Source organism: Schistocerca cancellata, chromosome 5 (genome assembly GCF_023864275.1).
Source record: "Schistocerca cancellata isolate TAMUIC-IGC-003103 chromosome 5, iqSchCanc2.1, whole genome shotgun sequence".
NCBI lineage: Eukaryota > Metazoa > Arthropoda > Insecta > Orthoptera > Acrididae > Schistocerca > Schistocerca cancellata.
This window is the reverse complement of record NC_064630.1, coordinates 95,606,638-95,627,394: the sequence shown is the minus strand read 5'-3', so window position 1 is coordinate 95,627,394 and position 20,757 is coordinate 95,606,638. Positions and strand designations below refer to the sequence as shown.

Below are 20,757 nucleotides of genomic sequence, written 5' to 3'. Positions count from 1 at the left end.
ATGCAATAAAAATGGGGGTTCCTGTTTTAAAAAAACGCAGTTGATATCCGTTTGACCTATGGCAGCGCCATCTAGCGGGCCAACCATAGCGCCATCCTGGTTTCCCCCTTTAAGCTAATCAAGTTTCGTTCTATGCAGTTTTTTCGTTTGACGCTTATTTCGTGAGATATTTGGACCGGTCACGATCAATGGAGCACCCTGTATATAGGAGCGACCCAGAGACACTAAAAGGTTTCGGATAGATTGTATGCTAGTAGGGCAGGCATCCATAAATCAGTTTCTAAACTGTAAAACGTTCCCAGGAGCAGATGCCGACTCGGACCATAATTTATTCGCGATCAAATACAGACTAAAGCTACGTGCCTCTTTCCTTCCCACATCCCTCCCTACCTGGCCCTCATCTCTTCCCCTCCCTCCCTCCCTCCCTCCCTCCCTCCCTCCCTCATCTCCTAGCGCCTGGCAGATCCTCTGTTTTGATCATTGTCAGTGTGCCACATCAGTGTTGTGTTTAGTGCTGTTTCTCCTGTGCGTCAAGAGGTGTGATTTTAATTGTGTACTGCCTTGAGGTTCGCCGTCAGTGTTTGTTATATGCTACACCATCTGTCGATACCTTTCATGCTCCAGTCATACTGTGCCTTGTGTTCTTTTATTGTCGCAGTGTGTGGCTTTTTGTGTGTGCTACTTTTAAACAGTTTTAACAGTTTTTTTATCTCCATTTTACGGTCACCCCGTTTTTTGTCTATTGCCTTCCATGACGTTCCCCCTTTTTTTATATCTATGTTCACCATATTCTCTCCTTTGTTCTTTTTAAATGTCTTCTATTGTTTGTTCTATGTCTTTCGGCTGAAGAGCAGCGCATATGCTGCTGCCAGCCCGCCCCGATGGGGAATTGAAATACGATAAAGAAAAAAAAAAACCAGACTAAAGCTGAAGAAACTGCACAAAAGAGATGGGATCTGGATAATCTGAAAGAATAAGAGATAATTGGAAGTTTCAAAAGGAATATTAGTCAAATAATGACTGAAAGGGGAAAGGAATACAACAGAAGATGAGTGGGAAGCTCTGACAGACAAAATAGTGGCGGCAACAGAGGAAAAACCGATTAAAAAAGACAAGCCACAGAAATAATAATTGTTTAACAAACGAATCGTTGATTTAAACTGATGGAAGAAGAAAAACAAAATTTAAGCAGGTAACAGGAAATACTTATGTCTAAAAAATGAGATATAATAATTTAAAATAAGAGAATATTTTAATCCAAGTAACGTCAACCAACGCCGCAGGCTACTGCCATTCAGACAATTTCTTTCGGCTGTGGACCCCCTTGAAACTAAAATCATTTATGTAGTTCAGAAGAAAAACAAAAGACTGAAAATAGAACCCTCTGGTTTAACATGTCTGCTACATATACCGAATGCCTGTTGCCATCTTATCAACATAGAACTGATATCCTCTGCTCTCTGTCATGCAGTTAAGGCAAGAACAATAACATACGAATATGGCTAATGAACCTCCCGCTCAAACTACACACTGAGCTGTCGCAAAAACGCGAACTCTTTATCTTTTGAACGAAATGATATAAGATTTTTCTTGGGATGGCAAAAGCCATGCACAGCGATGAACTGCACTTTATTTTTGTATCAATCACTGATTCAAAAAAATTCCTGTTCATCTTCTTATTGTAATTCAGTATATCCAGTTTTCGTAATTTTATGCAGCTGCTACTCGCTTTGGATGCAGCTGACGCTCCTATGTCCTATTTAAACAGGGTATCGTAAATAAACTCATATTTTAGCAACGTTAGATCTTGCTGTTAAATTACAGAAAAAAATTATGTCCAATTTACCTGCTAAGTACTCCCTTTTAGCAAAGAGCTTGGGACTCATTTTCAATATAGCCAGGCCATCAGTTGTTGAGCAGCAACTGAGTCGTTAAAAATAAGCATTTGCAAAAACTATAGCGCTTGGATGTATAACCATGAAAAGATAGATTTTTTTACATATGTGTAACTTAATTTACCCCTTCACCAAGTAACTGTAGGCGCAGCACATCTCTCTAAATGTCCCGTCTGGATAGCAGGAAATGTTGGAAACCAATCCCGGTTCAATAACATAAAATTGAACTAATATATATAACTTTTTGCAAACATATCACGAAGATCCAAATTCAGTTTAGTCAGACAATTCATTTTTCCATTTTAGACAATTCTTACGAACTAGTATAGTCTTCGTCAGTGCTGTTTTTCTGGGGGAACGCGGAGGGATGCGTACCCCTAAACTTTTTCGTCGACAAAGTAATTTTTTTACGATGTTGAGAACTTCGAAGAGTGCCAAAGATTTATTTCACGGACGTAAATTTTTTTATTTCATTTTTACGTGTTGGTAATTGCAATACGAACGATACCAGTGCAGTTTTTGGTGGGAAAATCGATGTCATTGACTGTTTCAAGCATTTCGGAGCTGCGGCAACCGTTCTCGACAACTGAATCGCTGGCAGCCAGTTCGACCAGCATGTAGTGCCTTCGCCCGCTAATAGTGGGCGATGGTAGTACTAAACGGATAAGCGTACGCTCAAATCGCATGTTTAATTTGAGGTGATGTAAAGTGAAGTGTTCGATACCCGGTATCGCCTGCGTCATTTTAGCTGTAAAGTCAACTAAGAGTCTGATAGCATTTTTTTTTTTTTTTTTTGGTAGTTCGATATGTTGATGACGTCGTGGCTAAAAGCAGACGGGTGGCATCCCATGTTGCAGTTATAAATGATTTTCGCTACATTATATCCAATGTCGGAGTACCCTCAACTTTTTTTTTTTAAGAGAAAAAAGCACTGGCCTTCGTTCTTTTCTTTTAAGTTACGTTATCTAAAGTACATGGTATATGATGAATAGTTTTTTCAAAATTTGGATCTATAATAGTGACACCAAAACAAGTAGAAAGTCCACTTAATATGCGTCAGAAAGTCTTTCGGTTCTCACTAACGAAAATATCTTCGGTCTTTTTTTTACAGACGAGTTAACGATTAGAACAGATGGAATAGCGAATTATTACAACCATTATTTGTGAGCTGACAATAGGCGTCACCGTACGATTCAACCTGGACGCCAACAATAGTTACAGAATTTTACGTGTCTGTCTGGTAGATCTAGACAGTTCTCCTAAAACCTCTTGCAGGTTTCGTGCATAAGGACTTTATTCAGATTTGCCAAAGGATATGACCCTGTGAATACAGGGAAGCATGGTTTTGTGTCATCAGTAAATCAAAACACAGGAATTTCGTATGAATTTTTACATCGACGTTTTGGTGTTTGAAATCTCCTTCCAGTGTAAGTAAAACTTTTTTTCGGGTATGCAAGCCACAAGGGAAACTAAACAGTCGAATTCCTAGAAATAATTACTCATTTAAGATTATAGAACATATCACTGAAATCGACAACACTCTTTAGAAACCAGATAGAAAGGTACGTGTAATTCGTCTAGCACATTGTTAGTACTGCAGGCAGAAGTACCATACTCAGTCATTCAGTATGTCATAATGACGCCAAGAGGCAGAGGCTAGAATAACAGAAAACTGACCAATATAAATTCTGAAGACTGTAAAAATCTTATTTATATGATTCATTGACAAAATGTACGCAGTACCTGGTTTCCACTTCGCAGAAGAATGCATTTTTCTGGCCACACGGGAGATCGTTGAGTCCGCCGTCCCTGTGAATGGCCCCGCAGTCTTCTCCTGGATTTCCCATGAAATTCTGGCCCACGTTGTCCGGACCCTTCGACCACCAGCGAGAGTAATCCAGCGTGTACAGAGGTTCTCCTAGATTTGCAGAGAGACACAGGATAGGATGTAATTGACGTTGCAGGAACTTTATTCTAAGTTGTACAAACAGGCGAAAACAACTAAGGTATTCCGTTCGGTCTGATACTTTGAACGCTGTATATCTCTGAGGAATATGTTCAACCTGCTAACTCTTCTGCGCTACTAGGGTAGTCATAAAGTTTTGATTATTATCTCGAAAAAATACAGTATGAGTAAGGAGGAAAGGTACATGCTTTGAGGGGAAACAGTATAAACGATTCTGGACAAAAAACTTCATATGGTCACGTGCCCTTTTCCTATATTTAATGTAGCCTATTTTTATTTATTTTCTACGTTAGTCAAACATTGTCATTGCATACAACGTACCACAATAGTTTAGAGGAAGGCGAGACGAACAGTTTGATGAATGACATTTGTGGTCTATCAAGGCGGGGAACTACCGAAAATTGGGCTTCAAAAACTACCAAAGCCCATGCGCGTCTATTAGTCATAGAGAAAAAGTGAATAGGCCCTTTCTTTGTAGGAAATTTAACGTTGTTTAACTCTGTACTGCGACACGTTTTCGCTGGAAGTTGAGGTTTACGAGTTATACATGGAAGACGTGCAGATGTGATACTGAAAGTGTTCGATATCGGAAACCCACCCTGTATAACTTACATAATTAATATTTTCCTTGTTTGTTGGTACATATCTGCAGTTCCGGTAAACATTATAGGTCTCGTGCTGCAGTATCTTAGCACTCCGATAGAGGAGCCTAAATGAAGTGATACATCCCACTGGTAAAGCGGAGTGCGCAAAGGGGCTAGTCGCAAGGTTTTAAATGATAAAGTGAATGTTGGATGTACCGTTTCGTCTGGAAACCTCTAGCGGCGTACCACAGTACTGCCAACGCGGGGATTTTAATTCTGTACCAACAATGCACACATGCACCTACACATATACAAAAGATTCATTACGTACATTTTAGTTTCGATATGATACTTAAAACTTTATGACCAACGTTCATGCAAATAATGATACTTTCAACGTGCCCAAACACTGAGATACATGAACAGTTTCAGTTATAGAGAATTTATGGGGTTTAAACTATGGAACATGGGGATAAATCTCACTTAAAGACGTTTTTTACTTGTCTATATCTACGTCGACATACATACTCCACAAGCTGCCACATGTACCTTGTATCACTACTAGTCATTCCTTTCCCTTTGCAAATGCAGCAAAAGCGATTATATGCTGCTGTAGGGGTCCTAATTTGTCTTATCTTGTCTTCGCGGTCCTCATGTCAAATGTAAGTTGCCGGTAGTAGAATCGTTCTGCAGTCAGCCGCAAACGCCGGTTGTCTAAATTTTCACAAGATCATATCGTGAACAGAATGTCGTCTTCTCTCCAGGGATTGTCATTTGAATGATGAAATTCGCTACAGGTGTAAAATTTATTTATTTCTAAAAAGAAAAGGGCAACGTGGATTCAGAACTTGTATCCCATCTTTAGGTGCATATTAAAATGTTAATCCCTAAGAAATGCATTTTAACCTCAGTTATACGTCCTTTGGGGACTCACATTTTAATATGCACCTGAAGATGGAATACATGTTCTGAAACCGGGTAGTATATTCCTTTTTAGAAATAAATAACTTCTACAGTCATTGATGATAAGTAACAGTAGTGGGCGTCACGTCAAGAGAAACATGATTCCCATATGAGTTCACGAAGGAGCTCCGTAAAACTCCTCTGCTGATAGAACCTCCAAGTAACAAATCTAGCATCACACCTTTAAATTGCTTCGATGTCTTTCTTTAATTCGACCCGATAGAGTTCCCAAATGTTCGAGTAATACTCATGAGTGGATCGAACTAGTGTTCAGTGCACACGTCATTTCCTATGATTTTGCAACGGACCGCGTAGATATTAAACTGACGTGTCTATGTCAAGCAGTACACCACTAATGCTGTATTGTACTGTATTTGTTTTTCCTACTCATCTGCATTGACTTACACTGCTATACATTTAGAGGAAGCTGTCATACATCATACTAAGTATAAATTCTGTGTAAGTCGTCTCGTACCCTCCTACATTCACTAAGCTTTCCTGTACCCTGTAGCCGCATCAGCTAACAGTCGCAGACTGCTTCTCTCCCTATCGGCCAGATGTTATGTTTATTCGTACACCGGGTGTTTCCGTAAAAGCGTGCAAAAATTTAGCAGGATATAGAAGATGCTCCACTGAACAATTTGAGGTAGGGTACCTGGGTCGGAGAAGCCAGCTTAAGGAGATAATAGGAATAAAATCACATTCCTGTGTACTTTTTTATTTACTTTAGTTACAGTGAACTGCAAATACCATTATTGATACAATGAGTGTACTGTTTGTACTGTGCCTTGCAAAATGTGCTGAAACTGATGGCCATCGACCTCAAAGCAAAAATGACATCGGCGAACAAGAGTCTGACGCACCCTGACCATATCCCTTGTGTGTTTCAAATCACATCACAGGCAGCTACAATTCTGGCAACTAATTCCATCTCCGTATCAACTGCAGTCTTATACACAAGTGACTTTAGATATCCCCGTAGGAAATAATTAAGGGGATTCAGGTCAGATGACCTCACATGCCATGAAATAGGACCTCCCCTTCCAATAGTAAAATGTCACCAATAGGAATTTTCTGTGACTTGTCCAAAACATTTGATTGTGTGACCCATGACATTATGTTACAGAAATTACAATTCCATGGTATAAATGGAATAGCATATGTGTGGTTTAAGTCATACCCAGAGAACAGGAAGCAAAATGTTTCCTTATATGGGTCAAGTGATTTAAACAAGTTTGCCACTTCATCTAACTGGGATGAAATTACATTAGGTGTTCCACAGGGTTCAATCATGGGTCCCCTTCTGTTCTTGATATATGTGAACGACCTCCCTTCCTATCTGAAACAGGAAGCTGAACTGACACTGTTTGCTGATGATACAAGCATCATTATTAACCAAGTAAAAGAAAATACTATTGAAAATGATACAAATAAGGTCTTTGGAAAAGTCATTAATTGATTTTCTACAAATAGGCTTGCTCTAAACTTTGAAGAAAATACAGTACATCCAGTTTTCTGCTGCAAAAAGGACAGTTCCTTCAATAAATATAACACATCAACAAAAGTCAGTAGAAAGGATAGAGCATACTAAGTTTTTGTGTGTAGATATACATGAGAATCTTAATTGGAAAATCCATATTTTGGATCTTCTAAAGCGACTAGGTTCACCAACTTTTGCAATCAGAATAATTGCCAATTTTGAGGATATAGAAATTAGTAAGCTAACATACTTTGCATAATTTCACTCTCTGATGTCATATGGAGTAATATTTTGGGCTAACTCAAAATTTAGACGAAACGTATTAACTGCTCAAAAGAAAGTGGTTAGAATAATGTGTGGGGTTCATAGTCGCACATCTTGTAGGCATCTTTTTAAAAGATTGGGAATTCTTACAACAGCCTCACAGTATATTGACTTACTAATGAAATTTGTTCCCAACAACATGGACCAGTTTAAAAACAACAGTGACATTCATGATTACAATACCAGAAAAAGGAAAGACTTACACTGTCCTTTACTCAACCTATCTTTGGCACAGAAAGGGGTAAAATATGCTGCTATAAAAATTTTCGACAAATTACGAGATGAAATAAAATGTCTGACAGACAGCAGTAATAGCTTCAAAAATAAATTGAAATCATAGCTCCTTGACAACACCTTCTATACCGTAGATGCATTCTTGAATAAGATTAAATAAATCTATATATATATAGTATATGCATTTTTTGCCATTTAAAGGAATGGGGTAAATAACAGAAATATTAATCTTTAACTCTGTATTGTAATATATATATATATATATATATATATATATATAATTAAGCGGATTTAGGTCACGTGACCTCGCAGGCCATGGAATAGGACCTCCCCTTCCATATATATATATATATATATATATATATATATATATATATATATATATATATATATATATTAAAAAATATTGTTTCACATGTGCATTTCTTGTGCACTTGACACTTTCCGCATCATAACGGCTACCGTACCGTGCGATTGATCAATGGAACACGCAACCAACTAACTAACAATCCAGCGACCAGGAAATACAGCGTTGGTAAGGTTGCGGGCATCAGGACTGAAATGAGGCGGTGCACGGTCATGTTATGTCCATATCCTCTCACGAGCAGCCAAGGGTACGTTCTCCAACAACTCAGGTAGGACAGAGCCACCTTATAGATAAGTAAAGTAAACAAAAACTGCATAATGACTTCCTAGTAATCAGGCTCGTCCTCCTTGTTTCCTTGCAGGAAATAAAGAAAGTACATGTAAATAAATAGCAAAGTGCGTGTAAAATTATACGCATGTTAGTCGTAAATAAGCCGGAAAACACTAATGCTAGACAAAGCAATAGACAAGTTCACTTCCATATCTCCTTAAGTTGGCTTCTCCGACCCCAGGCTCCCTACCTCAAATTGTTCAGTGGTGCATTCTCTATGCTACGTTTTTGCACGTTCTTGCGGAAACACCCTGTACAGAGAAGGAGAGCGGTCCTATCACACTTTCCTGGGGCACTCCTGATGATACACTTGTCTCCGATGAACACTCGCCGTCCAGGACAACGCACTGAGTTCTATTAGTTAAGAAGTCTTGAAGCCACGGATACATCTGAGCACCTATTTAGTATGTCCGACCTTCGTCAAGAATCTGCATTGCGGCACTGTCAAACACTTCCCAGAAATCTAGGAATAATGGATCGTCTTTTGCCCTTCATTCACGGTTCGCAGTATTCGCCTCCTATTGTACTGAAAAGTATGTAAGATACGACTATTGCTTAACTCATATGTCGAAATTGAAATGAAGACAGTAAAAGAAAACGGAGAAGAGTAATACAGTTGCAAGCGGAACAGCCTCCTGGATAAAGTAGGGCTGTGAGTAGAAATGACAGCATCGTTAGAGTAGAATGTGCGTGCAGAATAAAAAAGTTATAACGAAAGTGATTATATACACAAGTGAAACTGAGTTTGCTATGATGACGACGAACGAATCGTCGTCAATGCTAAATCGAAACATACAAATCTCTTCTTTGCATATACAGCAGGTCTGTCAGTGAAGTCGGTAAGGAACTGGTTGCATGGTCTTGGTCAACAACGTCTAAAATAATTAGAAGTCGTTGGTAAAAAAACAATATCTTGTACTTAACTGGTGGTAGAGGAGTCTTCAGAGTCAGGAGGAAAATACACTACTGGCCATTAAAATTGCTACACCGAGAAGAAATGCAGATGATAAACGGGTATTCATTGGACAAATATATTACACTAGAACTGACATGCGATTACATTTTCACGCAACTTGGGTGCGTAGATCCTGAGAAATTAGTACCCGGAACAACCACCTCTGGCCCTAATAACGACCGAGATACGCCTGGGCATTGAGTCAGACAGAGCTTGGATGGCGTGTACAGGTACAGCTGCCCATGCAGATTCAACACGATACCACAGTTCATCAAGAGTAATGACTGCCGAACTGTGACGAGCCAGTTGCTCGGCCACCATTGGCCAGACGTTTTCAATTGGCGAGAGATATGGAGAATGTGCTGGCCACGGCAGCAGTCGAACATTTTCTGTATCCAGATAGGTCCGTACAGGACCTGCAACATGCGGTCAAGCCTTATCCTGCTGAAATGTGGGGTTTCGCGGGGATCGAATAAAGGGTAGAGCCACGGGTCGTAACACATCTCAAATGTAACATCCACTGTTCAAAGTGCCGCCAATGCGAACAAGAGGTGACCGAGACGTGTAACCAATAGCACCCCATACCATCACGCCGGGTGATACGCCAGTATGGCGATGACGAATACACGCTTCCAATATGCGTTCACCGCGATGTCGCCAAACACGGATGCGACCATCATGATGCTGTAAACAGAACTTGGAGTCATCCGAAAAAAATGACGTTTTGCCATTCGTGCACCCAGGTTCGTCGTTGAGTACACCATAGCAGGCGCTCCTGTCTGTGATGCAGCGTCAAGGGTAACCGCAGCCTTGGTCTCCGAGATGATAGTCCACGCTGCTGCAAACGTCGTCGAACGGTTCGTGCAGATGGTTGTTGTCTTGCAAACGTCCCCATCTGTTGACTCAGCGATCGAGACGTGGCTGCACGATCCGTTACAGCCATGCGGATAATAAGCCTGTCATCTAGACTGCTACTGATACCAGGCCGTTGGGATCCAGCTCGGCGTTCCGTATTACCCTCCTGAACCCACCGATTCCATATTCTGCTAACAGTCATTGGATCTCGACCAACGCGAACAGCAATGTCGCGATACGATAAACGGCAATCGTGATAGGCTACAATCCGACCTTTATCAAAGTCGGAAACGTGATGGTACGCATTTCTCCTCCTTGCACGTGGCATCAAAACCAGGCAACGCCGGTCAACTGGTGTTTGTATATGAGAAATCGGTTGGAAACTTTCCTCATGTCAGCAAGTTGTAGGTGTCGCCACCGACGCCAACCTTGTGTGAATGCTCTGAAAAGCTAATCATTTGCATATTACAGCATCTTGTTCCTGTCGGTTAAATTTCGCGTCTGTTTCACGTCATCTTCGTGGTGTAGCAATTTTAATGGCCAGTAGTGTAATTACGAACAGAGCTACAGGGGCATCACATAGGCCATACTTTAATTAAGCGCCTTGTTAGAGGTTGCTTCCTATCAGCTGAAGGCTATACTACTTTCCTACTTGACGTTCCGAGCAAGAGTGGACGAGAGCTCGCAGGATATATGTTACCTGCTGCGGCGCGGCGTTAGTCTTGACTCGCGGGTCCATTGATACTAGTACGAACCGCGGTCGGTAACTGGAACCCCTAACAAGTGTGATATCGAACGTTGATACCACAGAGGTGCTTAACGTAAAGCAAGAGGAAGGAACAGGCGAAAAAGAGATGAAGAATTTTTCGCATCTACGACGACAGATTGCACAGTAGTGATGGAGGTACTGCAGCTTAGTTAGAGCAGACCAAAAAAGTTATCATTGCTAAAAATTCTGTAGCAGTATCTGATTTGTCTCAGCACTGGAGAAGTTCCTGTAAATGTACGGAAGGAAAATGAAGTGGAACTCTGCTGCTGCATCCAGGTATATATCTCGGTTAAGTAGCGGAGAGGAAAGATTTGAAAATACAAAATGAGTTACCGAGGATGTTGGGTGGCAGTAGACAGGAACTATTAAAAAATTAGTTCAAAACAGCAACAGATGGAGGACGGGATTAACACACTCGAAAAAGTGTTGATTTAAAAATACTCTAATGGTAGAGACAGAAGCATATAGTCTGCCTGAAGCGGAACTTCACCATCTGACGGTGGCATCTCACCGTCCAGCGTCTTACACCTCTCTTCTGTAATACTTCTAACCCTGTAGATGGTCATACTATCTGGTGATCAAGACGCCTACATCGCCACCTCAGTTACTCCGTTCAGGTCAATGTGGGGATGAAATTTCTTCCAAAATAAAATCACGAACTGGCTGCGTCCAGGTTGAGTATTAATATATCACCACTAAACAGCCCAACTGACCAATGCCTAATAAACTTTAGTGACTGCTACCTCAGATCACAAAAGAAATTCGTTCTTTGCTTCCGTTCTGGAGATAAAAACAATTCTTTCCGTTGAAATTCATATTGTCCAGTGTAATACTCTTTTGGCTTGATGAGTTTATGTTCAGAATCTGCCCCAGTTTAGGATGGTGTAAGTTATATTGCCTGTTTTAAGGCTGATCAAATATTTTCCAGGCCAGCTTTCCTTCATCCACCCTGTGCGAATTGTGCAGTGTATAGCTCCGTGATTAATAGTCTCTCACGGGGGTAGGTGGTACAAAAGGAGGAAGAGGAAGACTGCTAAATAAAAAGTTCTTCCCCCCTTCGCTTTTACTCTCCTTCTCCCCCTTTTTTGTTTTCCCATCATCTGTCCAGTTTCCCCCCACCTGCTCTCGGCTGTGGTATGTCACATTTGCCAACTTTTTAGTGCAGTGTTCCAGTGACTATTCAGTGTTGTTCGTCTTTCTCGCGTTGCGAACAGAAACCATGCTGTCGCTCGGTGTGAATTTTATGTCTTTTGCGAACAGAATCCAGACTGTCGCCGTGTTTTTTAATTGCCTGTCTATTGTTTTACCTGTCTGCTTCGTGTGTATTTTATTAGCATCATCATCCATCTGTTCTTTGTTTTAAGTTCCACGATTTCTTTTCGCCATGTTACTCTTTAAGTCTCCGATTTTATCGCCTGTTTTTTATTATTTATTCTCTTCATCTTTCTCACAAAGTCTGTAGGCTGAAGAGCGGCATACTAAGCTGCTGCCAGCCCGCCCCCTTCGGGGGAAATTGAAATTCAATAAAGAAAAAAAAATAAAAATAAAAAGTTCTCGAGCTTCTAGCCGAGCCAAGTGATTAAAATTACGCGAGGTTGCGGGCAGGCACACCTTGGCCATTGTCAATCGGTATGACTACCAGTAGACTGCTGGTGCGCCGTTTATACAGCCCGCTATGACGTCACTGTTGGCCACGGCATCGCCATGTATGGCAATACGTTCACTCGGAGTTCGATGCGCCCGCTTCATCAGCGCCGTTGCTGGATTCCACGCTGTGCTGAGCCGCGTGTCACCGTCAGTGACTTTTATTCTAAGAGATTCTTTAATTACACACTCCCAGAAGCCGTTAATGCGACCCACGACAAATGTTTCGGCAAATTTTGCCCGGTGTCTGTTTTCTAAAGTATGCTCAGCTAAAGCAGATTCCTCGGGATAACGTAGGCGATGAGACCTCTCCTACTCTTTCCTGCGTTGTTCCACAGTGAGTACTGATAGTCCGACGTAAGACTGGTCACACTCGCAAAGTAGCGGGTATTCTGAGACCTACTGCGGCTTTAACTGGTCTGAGTAAGTGACGGATTTTTGTTGGAGGCCTGAAGATCGGTTTTACCCTGTGTAGTTTCAGCAGGCGATTTCTCTTGCCCGACACGGAGCCACAGAATAGTAAAAATGCAAGTTTCTGTGTTCCTTGAAATCACATCATGTACTTGACGGTCGCTATAGCTGTCGTTCCTTGCGTGGGTGGTTCAGTTCCCGGGGCAGGTTATCGTCATCTGATATCATTCTTGCACAATGCACCATGTTTGTAAAGCAGTGCGCTTTTGTGCCAGGTGGTGATGGCTGTTGGCGTGCAAGTACAGATCGATGTGGGTGGGCTTTCTATAGTTGCTGTGGCCAAGACATCGATTTCGTTAGCGGCGGACGAGGGCGTTGACGAAGGGTAATTCATCGTCTTTTTCTACTTCCATGGTAAACTGGATGTTACTGTTAATGTCGTTGGGGTGACCCAAGAACTCGTCAAGTTTCTTATGTCCGTGGGGCCAAATGACGAAAGTGTCGTCATCGTATCGAAAGGCTTTAATGGCGCCGTGCTTAAGGCGACATCCTGAAAATTTTGCTGCCCGGAGTGGCCGAGCGGTTCTAGGCGCTACAGTCTGGAACCGCGCGACCGCTACGGTCGCAGGTTCGAATCCTGCCTCGGGCATGGATGTGTGTGATGTCCTTAGGTTAGTTCGGTTCAAGTACTTCTAAGTTCTAGGGGACTGATGACCTCAGAAGTTAAGTCCCATAGTGCTCAGAGCCATTTTTTTGAAAATTTTCCATGAAGAGGTTTGCAACAGCTGGAGCTAACGGGCTACCCATTGCAACACCGTCCGTCTAATGGTAATACAGAAAACAAGAAGACGTGAGACTGCCTAAAAAATTGGACCACTTCACTTACAAAGAACTGGGAAACCAAGTCGAAAAAGTCGATGACAGACACATCCGCAAATAGCGCCACCACATCAGAATTGACCATAATGTCACCCTTACTAAGTCCGAGACGGTTAATTCGGTTGATAAAATCTGCTGAATTTTTAATATGATGTTCGCAGTGTTCCACATGCCGAGCGAGCAGGTTGGCCAAGTACTTTGCCAACTTGTATGTTCCTGAATCAATGGTGGATACGGTGAGGCAAAATGGCACCCCGTCCTTGTGGATCTTCTGTATAGCGTAAGCAGTAGGTGTTCCACGTGCCCGTGAGAGAAGATTCTTGACTACACTGTCTTCCACCGAAGAGCGCTTCAATTCAGCGTCTTTCTTATCATTCTCGATGTTGGGTTGCGTGGGAGTTTTCGATGAAAATCTTTTCCAGTAGTGAGCAAGTCTTCGTATCACAGTCCGCGTATTCCATAATTACGACTACATTCCCACTGTCAGCAGGAAGGACCACAGTTGTGTAGTGGTCGCAGGCCATTGCGCTCACCCCTGGTCATGTAGGGGTTCTGGTAACATTTGCTTTCGTGAGAATACGGCTCCTTTCACGCCGTAGATCATCCGCTGTTTCATTTGGGAGCTTGCGGACTGCCTGTTCGACGCCACTTACTACATTACAGACAGGAATGTCCCGCGGCGAAAGTGCGAAATTAAGTCCTTACTTAAGTGCCGCCATTGCACCCTTGTCTATACCTCTAGCCATCAAGTTGATGATGGTGCGTTCTGAGGGTCTGTGGTCCACACCGCGTTGTTGTTGCGAAAAGCGGCTGAACTTTCATTTCTGCCTCTCTGTAGTTCGTGTGGAGATTTGTTGGGAAATCGTAGCTGCGTCGACATATTTCCAGTCCAAAGCTGTGAGTGTCCTTGATTGTTCTCGTGTTCCAGCTGCGTCAAGCGCTTAAAATAATAAAATAATCTAGGAATCTACAACAAATCGATGTCGAGGATACTGGACGATATTTTTTTGGATCACTTCTACTACCGTTCTTGTAGACGGGTGTGACCTGTTCTTCTTTCCAAGAATTAGTTTTTTGTTCGAGGGATCTACAATAGTTAGAAGAGGGGCTAACTCAGCCGCAAATTCACTATAGAATCTGATAAGGATTCCATCATGCCCTGGAGCTTTGTTGAGTTTCAACGTTTCCAGCTGTAGCGTCGACAAGATACCGTGTGAGTGTGGCCAGCCTTACGTCGGACAAACAGTATGCACAGTGCAACAACGTAGGAAGGAGCATGAGACGTTTTATCGCCCACGCTACCCCGAGAAAGCTGCTTTAGCTGAGCATGCTTTAGGAAACAGACACCGGATAATATCTGACGAATCATGCGAGGCCATCAGAGCACGTCCACTCGAATCGAGCTGTCGCCTGGTGTTGTGTACCCTTTCTCGTAGTGATGCGAAGCTGTCACCACGAAATATCCTCCTGGTGGTGAGGGGTATCGATAAGATGGGATACCACAGCAAATCGTGGAATAGTCTTCTCGTCAAGGCAGCGCAGCAGGAAGGCTAGCGAAATCAATAAATTAGCCTTCTTGACGCGCAGCTTCCCCAAATGTTTAACGCGAAGCCACGTAGAGGTACGTGATGTAGGGATGCAGAGGCTCGCTACACTAACACTGAATAAAAAGTTCTCGGGTTCCAGCTGCGTCAAGCGCTTAAAATAACACGAGCTTTCGGCCAAGCGCTCCTAGGCTACTGTAAAGTGGTATGACTGCCAATGATGACTGCTAGTACGCACCTTGTATACACTAGCTGCCGGTTCTGACGTCACTGGAGCGCCGGCCACTGTGGCCGAGCGGTTCTAGGCGCTTCAGTCCGGAACCACGCTGCTGCTACGGTCGCAGGTTCGAATCCTGCCTCGGGCTTGGATGTGTGTGATGCTCTTAGGTTACTTAGGTTTAAATAGTTCTAAGTCTAGGGGACTGATGACCTCAGATGTTAAGTCCGATAGTGCTGAGAGCCATTTGAGCCATTTTTGTCATTGGAGCCTGCGGCGTCGCCATATATGGGCATACGTCGACTCGGCGTTCGATGCTCCATCTTCAACGGCGCGATCGCTGGATCCCATGCCGTGCTGAGCTTCAGGCCAAAGTCTCTATTTAAGGCGTTACCGGTGATTTTTGTTTCAACAGCTTCTCTACTACACAATTCCAGAAGCCGTTAGTGTGAACCAAGGCTGATGTTTCGTCAAATAAGTTTTCTAAATCATCTACATCTTCATCTACACTCTACAAACCACCGTGAGGTGCATGGCAGAGGGTACGACCCATTGTACCAGTTACTAGGCTTTCTTCCTGTTCCATTCACGTATGGAGCACTGGAACAATGATTGTCTGAATGCCTCTGTGAGTGCAGTAATTATTCTAATCTTATCCTCACAATCACTATGTAAGCGATACACAGGGGGTTGTAATATATTCATAGAGTCATCACTGTAAGCCGATTCATGAAACATTGTTAATGGACTTTCTCGGGATAGTCTACGTCCGTCTTCAAGAGCCTTCCAGCTCAGTTCCTTCAGTAACTCTGTGACACTCTCCCAGCGATTAGATTAGATTAGATTAGTACTTGTTCCATAGATCATGAATACGATACTTCGTAATGATGTGGAACGTGTCAGGTTAATAAAAGGTGTCTATACAAAATATTACACAAAATATTACATGACACTCAATATTTTTTTTTGTGGGTGTTGGGGAAATTACCCACTTACTATATCCAAAAATCCATCTAATGAGTAGAAGGAGTTGCCATTAAGAAATTCTTTTAATTTACTTTTAAATGCTGTATGGCTATCTGTCAGACTTTAGATGCTATTAGGTAAGTGATCAAAGACTTTTGTGGCAGCATAATTTACCCCCTTCTGAGCCAAAGTTAGATTTAACCTTGAGTAGTGAAGATCATCCTTTCTCCTAGTGTTGTAGCCATGTACACTGCTATTACTTTTGAATTCGTTCGGATTGTTAATTACAAATTTCATATATATATATATATATATATATATTGTTAGGCTACAGTGAAGATCTCTAGCTCTTTAAATAAGAGTCTGCAGGATGATCTTGGATGAGCTCCAGCAATTATTCTGATTGCACGCTTTTGTACAATGAATACTCTTTTACTCAATGATGAGTTACCCCAGAATATGATGCTATACGAAAGCAGAGAATGAAAATAGGCATGGTAAGCTAATTTACTCAGATGTATATGTCCAAAATTTGCAGTGACCCTAATAGCATAAGTAGCTGAACTCAATCGTTTCAGCAGATCCTCAGTGTATTTTTTCCAGTTCAACCCCTCATCAATGCAGACACCTAGAACTTTTGAATATTCTAACTTAGCTACCGATTTCTGATCGAAGTCTATATTTATTAATGGTGTCATTCCATTTACTGTGTGGAACTGTATGTACTCGTACTGTGTTTTGTCAAAGTTTAATGAGAGCCCATTTGCAGAGAACAACTTAATGATTTCCTGAAGAACATTGTTTACAATTTCACCAGTTATTTCTTGTCTGTTCGGTTTGACAGCTATACTTGTATCATCGGCAAAAAGTACTAGCTTTGCATCTTCGTGAATATAGAATGGCAAGTCATTAATATATATTAAAAACAGCAGAACACCCAAGACCGAACCTTGCAGCACCACATTCTTGATTGTTCCCCAGTTTGAGAAATCACCAGTTTTTTGCATATTATGTGGACTGTTTATTTCAACTTTCTGCACTCTTCAGTTAGATACTTGAGCACTGTCCCATTCATGCCACAGTACTTGAGCTTATCTAGAAGTATTCCATGATTTACACAATCAAAAGCCTTTGATAGATCACAAAAAATCCCAAGGGGTGACTTTCGGTTACTCAGAGCATTTAATATTTCATTAGTGAAAGTATACAGGGTGTCCCAGTTATCTTGTCCATCCAGAATATCTCTGGAACAATAACAGCTATTGGAAAACGACTTTCACCGGTATCAATGTACGGCTGGGGCCCATGAATGTACATATTTGGAAACATTCTAAAACGAAAGCATATGTGTTTTTTAACACAAACTTATGTTTTTTTTAAATGGACCTCCTATATTTTTTCTTCAGCAATCCATAGCATGACAAAGCACATACACAATGGCGTTGATTGCATCGCAATATTCCCATTACATCCCGAGATATTAAGACGCGAAGTTGACGCTTGAAACACCCGACATGCGCTGCTAGCGCACGTCCTGAGGCTCAGGCGTGAACCCCATGCTGCCCGTAATCGCAGCAGGATGGCAGCAGTCCGTATTATTCGTTTCGGACCTCTTGATAAGTATGGAAGTGTAATTATGCATGTCAATCACATCGCGATTACGGGCAGCATGGGGTTCACGCCTGAGCCTCAGGACGTGCGCTAGCAGCGCATGTCGAGTGTTTCAAGCGTCAACTTCGCGTCTTAATATCTCGGGATGTAATGGGAATATTGCGATGCAATCAACGCCATTGTGTATGTGCTTTGTCATGCTATGGATTGCTGAAGAAAAAATATAGGAAGTCCATTTAAAAAAACATAAGTTTGTGTTAAAAAACACATATGCTTTTGTTTTAGAATGTTTCCAAATATGTACATTCAGGGGACCCAGCCGTACATTGATACCGGTGAAAGTAGTTTTCCAATAGCTGTTATTGTTCCAGAGATATTTTGGGTGGACAAGATAGCTGGGACACCCTGTATATAGCGTTTTCCTTTGAAAAACCCTTCTGGAAACCGAACTGACATTTTGTTAAAACTTTATTTTTACAAAGGTGTGAAGCTACTCTACAACACATTACTTTTTCAAGAATTTTGGATAAGGCAGTCAGAAGAGAGATCGGGCGGTAGTTGTTGGCATCAGACGTACCCCCTTTTTTCTGTAGTGGTTCAACAATGGCACACTTCAGTCTATCTGGGAAAATACCATGCTTCAGAGAGCTATTACATATCTGGCTAAGAATCCCACTTATTTCTTGGGAAAACGCTTTCATTATCCTGCTGGAAATGCCATCAATTCCATGTGAGCTTTTATTCTTGAGAGAGTTTATTATCTTCCTAATTTCAGAAGGAGATAAAAAACCCTGTGGCCATTCGTGCTACCCCTCTCTGTATACGTTCAATATCCCCCGTTAGCCCTCTTGGGTACGGGTCACACTTGAGCAATATTCTAGAGCCGGTCGCACGAGTGATTTGAAAGCAGTTTCCTTTGCAGACTGGTTGCACTTCCACAGTATTCTACCAATAAAGCGAAGTCTACAACCTGATTTATCCACAACTGAGCCTATGTGATCATTCCATTTCATATCCTTATGGAATGTTATACCCAGGTGTTTGTATGAGTTGGTCGATTTCAGCTGTGACTCACTGATATTATGGTCGTAGGATACTACTATTTTAGATTTGTGAAGTGCACAGTTTTACATTTCTGAACATTTTGAGTAGGATGCCAATCTCCGCACAACTTTGAAATATTATCAAGATATGACTGAATATTAATGCAGCTTCTTTCGGACAGTACTTCATCATAGATAACGGCATCATCTGTAAAAAGTCTGAGTTTACTTTTAATGTCGCTGCAAGGTCATTAATATATAGCATGAACAGCAAGGGTTCCAACAAACTTCCCTGGGGCACAACTGAAGTTTGTAAGAGGTATGTGCTGCCTGCAATATGTAAGCTATAAGAGAATCTGAGACCGAAGAGCAGTGTTGACTGCAGTACGAACTGTGTAGCAGTAGCAGAAAGTTGTTGCTAGCGAGCAGTCGCCTGTCTGCTCTGGTGTGGTATAGTGTATCATGTTGGCTGGGCCGGTCGCGGTGCAGCGATGCCGGAGCCTGAGTGTTATTGTATAAGGTAAAAAGCAGCCTCGCGCATATCTAGTAATGGTATGTAAAGTCCCATGTAAATCTTTTTAAAAATGTCCTAATAATAATCTTCGTGACATAAAGTAAGTTCTAAAAAACATTCATTTCAATTTAAAGAATTTACTAATTTCTTCAATCCATGATCATTCCTATTGTTGCAAAAGAAAAATCAGTGGCTTCCTTTCATAAAATGACAAATCTATCGACCAGCATTGCACAGAGCTGTCCCGGAAAATTTTCATATAAGAGCAGATATATTCGCCGTTTTTATTGAGGTAAGAATTTTTCCCTTTTTTTTATTCAGAATGATCTTACAGGGCCATGACGCAGCGCTGCTGTCGTACAAATTCTACCAGGTTACTGAATTTATTTTTTATTACGAGGTTTAGGAATTTTTCTGTTTCGAGCTTTCATTAAATGGGAAACAAATTTTGTGTGGAGGTCAAATGTGAAGGAATTTCTGTAGGGAGGTTATAAATGGGAACCAGTTTTGTTCTGAGGTTACAAATGTGAAAGGAATGAATTTTGTGGGGACGTTACACTTAAATTAGAATGATTAACCCAATAATATTCATTTTTATTTTTTTTGTGGGGAGGCTACACTTAACGTGAATATTATTTATGTTAACATTTTCTGTTGAGAGGTTGCGGTGAACTATTTTAAGTGGAGAGGTTACAAGTTACTTCTACATCTTACGACGACTCTACATCCAACATAACACGCTGTGTCCTCCGGACTAAAAAGTCCTCATCCAATCACAAATTTCTCTTGGTACCGCATATGAGAGTAATTTTAACAATAACCGTAGGTGTGGTGCTGAGTCAAATGCGTGCACATCGAACGCCGACTCAACGTATGCCCATATACGGCGATGCCGCAGGTGTCAGTGACGTCACCGCCGGCTGTATAAGGGACGTAGCAGCAGTCACACAAAGTTCGTATAATTTTAATCATTTGACGTGGCTGCAAACCCGAGAACTCTTTACTCAGTGCTACCGCCGGGATACTCAGCATTCTTACAGGAAGACTGCTGCTTCAAAGGAGAGTCCCATTCCGTAATAATGGCGAACGACTGTGTAGAGTTTAAGATGCTTTTTCTCTTTTTTTTTTGGAAAAGTGCATAGATTGGGGGATCAGTCGCTTGCGTTTTCACGAGATAACGAACCAGAACTATTTGCCATTTCATTC

General features: G+C 41.7%; 1 protein-coding gene across 1 annotated transcript in view; it reads right to left on the bottom strand.

The window, feature by feature from the left end:
* Window positions 1-20,757, bottom strand: part of LOC126188382 (macrophage mannose receptor 1-like) — a 119,279-nt gene that overhangs the window by 52,676 nt on the left and 45,846 nt on the right. The window contains exon 5 of the mRNA XM_049929981.1: window positions 3,639-3,813. Coding sequence (XP_049785938.1) covers window positions 3,639-3,813 — 175 coding nt within the window. The remainder of the gene's footprint in view (window positions 1-3,638; window positions 3,814-20,757) is intronic.